Source organism: Rattus norvegicus, chromosome 4, assembly GCF_036323735.1.
Source record: "Rattus norvegicus strain BN/NHsdMcwi chromosome 4, GRCr8, whole genome shotgun sequence".
Classification (NCBI taxonomy): Eukaryota; Metazoa; Chordata; class Mammalia; order Rodentia; family Muridae; genus Rattus; species Rattus norvegicus.
Window position 1 is genome coordinate 124280192 of NC_086022.1, and position 8010 is coordinate 124288201.

At 40.1% G+C, this 8010-nt stretch overlaps 1 protein-coding gene across 2 annotated transcripts; it reads left to right on the plus strand.

Annotated features, from left to right (window-relative positions):
- Positions 1-253: 253 nt before the first annotated feature.
- Vom1r103 (vomeronasal 1 receptor 103) lies at positions 254-7741 on the plus strand. Of its 2 annotated transcripts, NM_173113.2 has the most exons (2): positions 254-506; positions 6617-7741. In NM_173113.2, the coding sequence occupies exon 2, from the start codon at positions 6626-6628 to the stop codon at positions 7559-7561; it is 936 nt and encodes a 311-aa protein (NP_775136.2). In that variant the 5' UTR covers positions 254-506; positions 6617-6625; the 3' UTR covers positions 7562-7741. The 2 variants fall into 2 exon arrangements, with proteins under 2 accessions (NP_775136.2, NP_001161025.1); NM_001167553.2 differs by lacking the exon at positions 254-506 and having other exon boundaries at positions 6581-7741.
- The last annotated feature ends 269 nt before the right edge of the window (positions 7742-8010 follow it).

The window sequence follows — 8010 nt, forward strand, 5'->3', positions numbered from 1 at the left end:
TGACCACATTGTGTCCCTATCTAACTTGCAGATGTGTCAAGGAAGCTTGGAGAAAAGTTTGGGTCCAGCTCTCTCAGGATAGCTGTTACCCAACAGAGTAGAGTCAACTCAACAGGTAAAATGTTCCACTGGGATACCATATGTCCCTGCTCTCCAGTGGAAACTTGTCACTGACAGCCACTAAAATTACAGACTACAGAGATGCATTAAAGATCCCCTTCACCTAGGCCTGTGCAGGATCTCCTCAGACTCAGAGTTCACCTGCCCTCGAATTTCAATTTGAGTAAGTGACCAGCAATGGAGTACAGAATCAGAAGATGGTTGGATCCCAGGCAGGCTGTGGGAGGAGGAACTCTGGAACTGCATGAGGAGTTTGAGCACCTGCCATGGAGTAGCTGATCTCTGAGGACCCCTCAGCACAGGGCGCTGTGTTCTACATCAAGTGCATATTTTTCCTAGGATATTCATTTCCGTAAGGTCCTGAAATTACTTAATTTTTATAGGAGGTAAGTTAATTTTAATTGCAATATAATATTCTAACCTAAGTATCAAATTTACTTTATCATTCATAAGGTGTAAGGTATAATTTCAATAGGGGTTCAGAAGTGATCCTTTGTATGCATCTGGAAAAGTAGTGTTGTTTTACTTTCCAATGTAAACAAATATACTTGATTTTGCCTCTGTTGATTATATACTATAAAAGGAATACTGTTTTCATACTGACTTCTAGAGTGTGAATACCTAGAAGTTCTAAAAGCTGTTGAAAAAGAAATGGGTGGTATGTTCAAACCTCACCTAACAGAGGGCTCCTTGCTGACCTTTATAGACTACAATTTCTTAAGAGCCTTTCCATTCCCTGTTTTACTTCACAACTTATGTCATCCCTTATTCTCATTCTGCCTGGTGGAATGGTCACCTGCGTCACTGTGGGGATGAGGTCACAGGACACAGATTGTTAATAAAGTGAACACAGTCCTAATGGACATGATATTTGTGTTCGTTAATCATGTCTGTGTGCTAGTCATTAAATAAATGTCCCATATACTTTTCTGATACTAGAAATGCCAGGCAGACACACTGGGACAGAGCACACAGCTACTTAGCAGCAAAGCCAAGCCTCTCAGCAGGCATCACTGGGTGATGACAGAAGCAGGTTCTGCAGCAGCACTGTGTGGGGTCCATGCTGGTGGCTGGGGTCTGGGCCATGATGCTCCTCCTAGGTATCTGTTCAGGTAACATTCTCACTGCCAGTCTGAGCCTGAAGATGCAGTTACAAAGGCTTTAATATTTAAAAATATAATTCTTACATAGTCTTTCATAATTACTTGCCATCTCTCAGTTCAGGGTTCTTTTTATGGTTTGCCCATCACATTCATAAAGTTCATTTATTTCTCATATCTCTGAACTGGCACTGGAACCTGCTTGGAGATGGTTTGTCTTCTGTGGTTTCCCAGACATTTCTCCCTAGTGTCTTTCTAGGTTTAAGTTAGGATTGTGTGAAAGTTAGACATCCTCACTGAGTAAGCTCATCCCCAAGCCCTTTTCATTAAGAAGGTCCAGGGTCATCTACCAATCCCATCTATTTGATGATCCTATGGGTCAGGGTTGTCCATGATTTGGGTAACTGTGGAATGACATAAAGGAAAAATTCAGGGCCGCCTTGATTCAGGCTGTACACAGAGTTTCAATTCCTCTGCATTGAGCAAAAAAGACCTTCACAATGGACTTTTACTGAGCACTGCTCAGGTTCCTCTTTCTTATTTCATGTTCCATACAGGATTACTTTCCTAAACTGACCAAATGCCTGCCTTTCTCTTCCCCAAGTGTAGCGTTTCCTTATTGAACTTGTTTCAGAAACCAGTGACCCTTCCTGTGTTATGTACACTAGGCACAGAATTTCATGACTGTTGGAATTTGCCTGTTTTGTGACACTGTGCAAATTGCAATCACATAGAATGGTATGAAAGATCATACCAGGCCTGTCACACCTTACTTTCTCCTGCCCTCTCTGTTACATGAATGTCCTTTAAACATTCTGCTGATCTGAGAGTGTGGGTGCCCTCTCCTGCCCTCCTAAACCATACTCAGCAAAAAAGTATGAGCTGCTGATGTTCTGCTGGGAAGGGACAGGGTAGAGAATTCTGTATGGCTTGTATCTGACGAGGTCTCATACTCATCCTAGTGTTTCCCATAGAAACACATCTGTCTGCAATATGCATGCCTCATTGGTTCATTTTGTTGTTTGGTTGTTCAAGACAGGTTTCCATGTGTAGCCCAGGCTGTCCTGGAACCTACTCTGTAGACCTGTTTGGCCTTGAACTCAAGCATGCACATAACTCTGCCTTTGAAATGCTGGAATTAAGGTGTGTGCTACTATTGCTCGGCAATGGCTCTCACAGGATAAAATCATATAGGTTTTTATGGCCATGGAATTTGGAGGTAGCATGATTACTAGAGATATAATGTCTGTGTTTTTCCTGGGAAGCTGGTGTTCATGATGGCAAGCACTCACATCACTGTAAGTTTTCACTTTAGTACTGTGAAATTTCAACGCCAGAAAGATAGGAATTCCCAGTGCTTGCAAATTCACAATCCCTAAAGCCATAATATTTAAAATATCACTGAGGAGTCACAGTCTCTGTGCCTGCCTAACTTTCCTAAGAGCTTCAGGTTTGCAGGGCTGAGGTTTCTGAAGTGACCCTGACTCTAGCACAGCCTGCACCAGCTCTACAGAGCTGACAGCACAGTGCCTGAGTGGTCTGACAGTATGATGTGTTCATAAAGATCAAGTTTTATTTTATTTTATTCAACTTGGACATTTTATGTATTTACATTTCAAATATCATCCCTTGCTTCTCTCCAAAACTCCCTCCCCCCACCAGTTTCTTTTCTTTTCCTTTTTTTTCTGATCAGCTCAGTGTAATTAAATAAAAGCACACATTTCCAGGAACAATGGTGGAGAAAACATTTTATTAATCTTGTACCTATTAGTCCAGCTAGTACCAACAGGCATAAGGTACCAGCTACTACTTTGAACTCTGCAGGTGTGACTTCATTCCATGAAATGAAGTCTATAAAAGAGTTCCCTACCACTTATTAAACAAAGATCCCAAAACGACCTCCATAGTGTGTCCTCCTGGTGGCATTTGTACCATAAATCAACTGCCATTGTCCTTGGTTACTGGGAAATATAAGTACCTCTTTCTCCCCTTTATATCTGCACTGTTAAACTTTTTGCCCAACTATCCTGCCTGAGGTATAATGTCTCAACCAATACCCCATACTTGTGAATTTTATCCCCTTTACCTCCCCTTGATAACTTCCATTACAGTATCACATACTCTAAATAAACATAAGATGATTTCATCCACACCCTTGATTGTCAGTGATGAAAATTTACTCTGTAAAACAGAGTACTTTGTTTCCAAAAGGAATGTTTACAAAATTACATGCCCCATAGGGTGCGGTCTCTGCTATATACTTTCATGTCAATTTGACACAAGCTTGGAGTTACTTTAGAAGAGGAAATATCAACTGTGAAAATGCAAACACGAGACTTACCTATGGGCATGCACATGGTACATATTCTTGATTGATGATTGGATTGATATGGAAGAGCCCAGCTCATTATGGACACTTCCTGTATGGGCTGGGGTTCCTAGGTACCATGAGAATGTAGAATGAGCAAGCTAGGAGTAGTGTGGTAAACAACACTACTCCATGACTTCTCCATCAGTTCTGGCTTCCAGGATCCTTTCTGAAATTTTTCCCAGCCTCCCTGCATAAAGAACTATAGACTGTATGGTGAAATAATCTCTTTCCACAGCTTGCTGAAAACCATTGCATTTTATTACAGTGAAATGAAAGGTCTAACCAAGACAGAATCTGTTTCTACAGTATGGGGTATTTCAGTGACTGAACTGGCCATGTGATTTTTGAAGATCATGGAAATATTTAAAAACTTTGGACTGTAAAATACATAAAATGGTGATATCTTAGTGATTATCCTGAGTAGTCTTAGTATATAACTCTGAGAGCAGTGTAGATGATGGAGACTAGTCTTATGAAATTCCAGAGTAAAGTTAAAGAATCCCTTAAAGATTCAGTGAGAGTCATTCATATTTTAAGTTAAGAACCACTAAAATGAGACCTTTGCCTTGCTGGAACAATTAAATCTTCTGAAAAGTGTTCCTTGGGCTTATCACACAGACATGGTGGTCCAGTTACTCCTGAAGCTGCATCTTTTGCAAGCATTGATGTAGTTACCTTAAAAGTCTCTCAGGTTGTACTGGTTCTGAAGGCAGGAAGGGATCCGGGAGGGATGCTGTGACTTGTCAATTTATGGCAAGTTTAGAGTCCATGAACAGAGTCAAAGATAGACTACCAATGAAGTTTCAGCTCAGTTGACGTACAGATCCAAGCAATCTGAGATGTCATTATCACAGGACATCTACCAACGGCTGCAGCAGTTGCTGTTGGGTGAAGACAATTTGAGGCAAGGAGACAAGCTGTGTGTGCTATGGAGGAATTTCCTAGCACTGTGGAGAGCCAAGAGGGTTTTTAATGAGTCTCAGAAATGTGACACGCTTTGATACCTGTTGGACTTGGTTAAATTTGATTGTGCCATTGCCCTGGTACTTTCTTTAGAAAACAAGAGAATATTTAAGTTACGATTTATCTGACAGGGTCCCACAATTAAGAGACATTGAATTTTAATGGGATTTTGGAGTTTTGTTGAGAATTTGGAGTTCTACATGGTCTGTAAGTATTTTAGACAAACTTTGAAAACGTTAGGGAAACAATATTTTAGAGACTGAAAATTTTGGAGAAGCTTTGAATGTTGAAAGAGGTTTGAAGGCTTAAAGATTGAAGTTGTAAAGAATATGTAACTTTTACATTGTGATATTGATATTAGTATGATATCTTGGGAAAGAAAAAAGAGAAAAGTTTGTATTATAACTGTGGTATGTTTAAGTGTTAATTTAAGAATATTTTGCCTGGACCAGGTGTTTGGTTTGTTTCTTTCTTTGTTTCTTTGTTTCTTTGTTTGTTTGTTTGTTTGCTTGTTTGTTTGTTTTGGTACAAGGAAGATCATTTCAAGAGAGGGAAAGGAATGTCAGTTCAGATAATTCCCCTCCCAAACTGACATGTAGGCCCTTGTGTGGTGAATTTGCTTGATGTGAGAGGGCCCAACTCAGTGTGAGTGTATGGTACTGGGCTGGTGGATGATACCTAAGAATACAGACCAGGAATGCCAAGAATCAAAAAGCCAAGAATCCTATATCACACTTGCATGAGTGTACATCAGTTTTTGCCTATAGGTCCCTGTGTTAAGTTCCTCCCGTAACTTCCCTGGATAATGGATTATTAACAGTCACATGCAATATAGGTTTTCCTACCCAACATGGTTCATTAGTAAGTCAGTGTCTTATCAAGAAACTGTAGCATTTCAACAAAATATAGAGGACTTTCATGAATATAAACTTGTAATTGGCATATCAGGAGAATAAAAACTCAATTATGGAAGGAGGGAATATAAGGGGGGAAGGAAGGGATCCTATTAAGTTCATCTATTGAGACTGAGTTGGACCATTTCCCTTTAACACTGTATTAGGGGATAATCCCAACTCTTTTAATTATACTTCTATAAAGAAAGGCAGGCTGACATTTGCCTACTTTGCTCTTCTCTTAGAGGCTGTACTGGATTGAGATTACAAACATGGAAGACTCAGGTTCAGAGTATTACTCAAAGACTGAAATGTTTACCTGAGGTGTCTAAATAAACTCCATTCCAATGTTCTGCTGTATTGTAATTTTTTTTATCTTTCTGGCAGGAATGGAGATGAACAGTCGCTATAAGTCGCTATGCCTTATGTTTCTGAGACCACAAATATAACACATGGCATGAGAGAACCAGCAGGCAAAATATCCACAATGTAACACATGTACTGGAACACTGCCATATTTGCTGTGTACAGTATCTTCTTATATAACTAGTGTCCACCTTCCACAGGCTCATGGCTGTTTATATATGAGGTGACTGGAGTTCAGTCTTAGAGTATTTAAGATCACACTTGGAGAAAATGGCAGACTTTGGGTGGAAAGAGAAAGGTTTGAGTTCACAGATCATAATTCCAAACATTTGCTATATAAATATAATCAGAAATTTGGTTTTACAATAAATAAAGAAAGCTCCAAATAGAATAAGTATGTACCCAATCGATGGGACCTCTTTCAATGGTAAAGACTGGTTTCTTTCACACAATCCCTCATTCAAATTCACCCCAAATACTAAAACTCTGTAATGTTCCTGATATTCAAGATGTTTTGAATGAAAATCAAGTAAGATGCTTTCATACACCAGGAACACCAACACGTGTTAAATAAGTAAAGACAATCTATGATATGTGCAGTGTATAAAGTTGAAGGAGGTCACACACTGATGCAGCAACGATGGGACACAGGATCCAGCCATGGCTCAGCTTAGCATGAGTGAGAGCATAAGGATGATGTGTGGGGTGTGATTTTGAGCTGACATCCTTAGTGGAATATGGTGGGGGTGCAGATATGTCAAGGAATGATGAGTGAGATTCTGTTCTTTTCTCCTCCGCCACAGTTCTCATATATGATGAATAAGAACAGCAGACTCTACACTGATTCTAACATAAGGAATACCTTTTTCACTGAAATTGGCATTGGAGTCTCAGCCAATAGCCTCCTACTTCTCTTCAACATCTTCAAGTTAATTTGTGGGCAGAGGTCCAGACTCACTGACCTGCCCATTGGTCTCTTGTCCCTAATCAACTTACTTATGCTACTGATGACGGCATTCATAGCCACAGACACTTTTATTTCTTGGAGAGGGTGGGATGACATCATATGTAAATCCCTTCTCTACCTGTACAGAACTTTTAGAGGTCTCTCTCTTTGTACCAGCTGCCTGTTGAGTGTCCTGCAGGCCATCATCCTCAGTCCCAGAAGCTCCTGTTTAGCAAAGTTCAAACATAAGCCTTCCCATCACATCTCCTGTGCCATTCTTTCTCTGAGTGTCCTCTACATGTTCATTAGCAGTCACCTCTTAGTATCCATCATTGCCACCCCAAATTTGACCACGAATGACTTTATTCATGTTACTCAGTCCTGCTCTATTCTACCCATGAGTTACCTCATGCAAAGCATGTTTTCTACACTGCTGGCCATCAGGGATGTCTTTCTTATTAGTCTCATGGTCCTGTCAACATGGTACATGGTGGCTCTCTTGTGTAGGCACAGGAAACAGACCCGGCATCTTCAGGGTACCAGCCTTTCCCCAAAAGCATCCCCAGAACAAAGGGCCACCCGTTCCATCCTGATGCTCATGAGCTTATTTGTTCTGATGTCTGTCTTTGACAGCATTGTCTGCAGCTCAAGAACTATGTATCTGAATGATCCAATATCTTATTCTATTCAACTATTTATGGTGCACATCTATGCCACAGTAAGCCCTTTTGTGTTTATTGTCACTGAAAAACATATAGTTAACTCTTTGAGGTCCATGTGTGTGAAGGTGATGAATGTTTGAATATTCCTTGATAGACAAGCTCCATTAAGAGGAGCCAATGTAAGCATCAGAACTGTCAATCATGGCGTGCTATGTGCTTTGGCATATGTGAAATATGAAGTTGTTTTTCTGTTAAAATGATTTACTTTAACTGACGAGATGATGAACGTAACAGAAGATTAAACCACATCCCCTTTGATATATGACAAGGAATTTTTTATTTACCTTTATTTTTATTTCTCAATGATTCTTTAAGTATGTCCTCTGAGGTGACCCTTGCCCATCATGGTCTTATGCCACATTTTTTGTAAGTATATTTTAGAGTGTAATTGTAAAACTATTTTATGCTATCGCTGGGTACTCCCCATCAATAGCAGTCTTTCACTTCCATGGACATTCCCAAGTGGTGTTAGCCCAGTTTCCCTGCAGTCTGCTAGTTTCTGATCAGCTCAAATTCCCAGTCATCCATG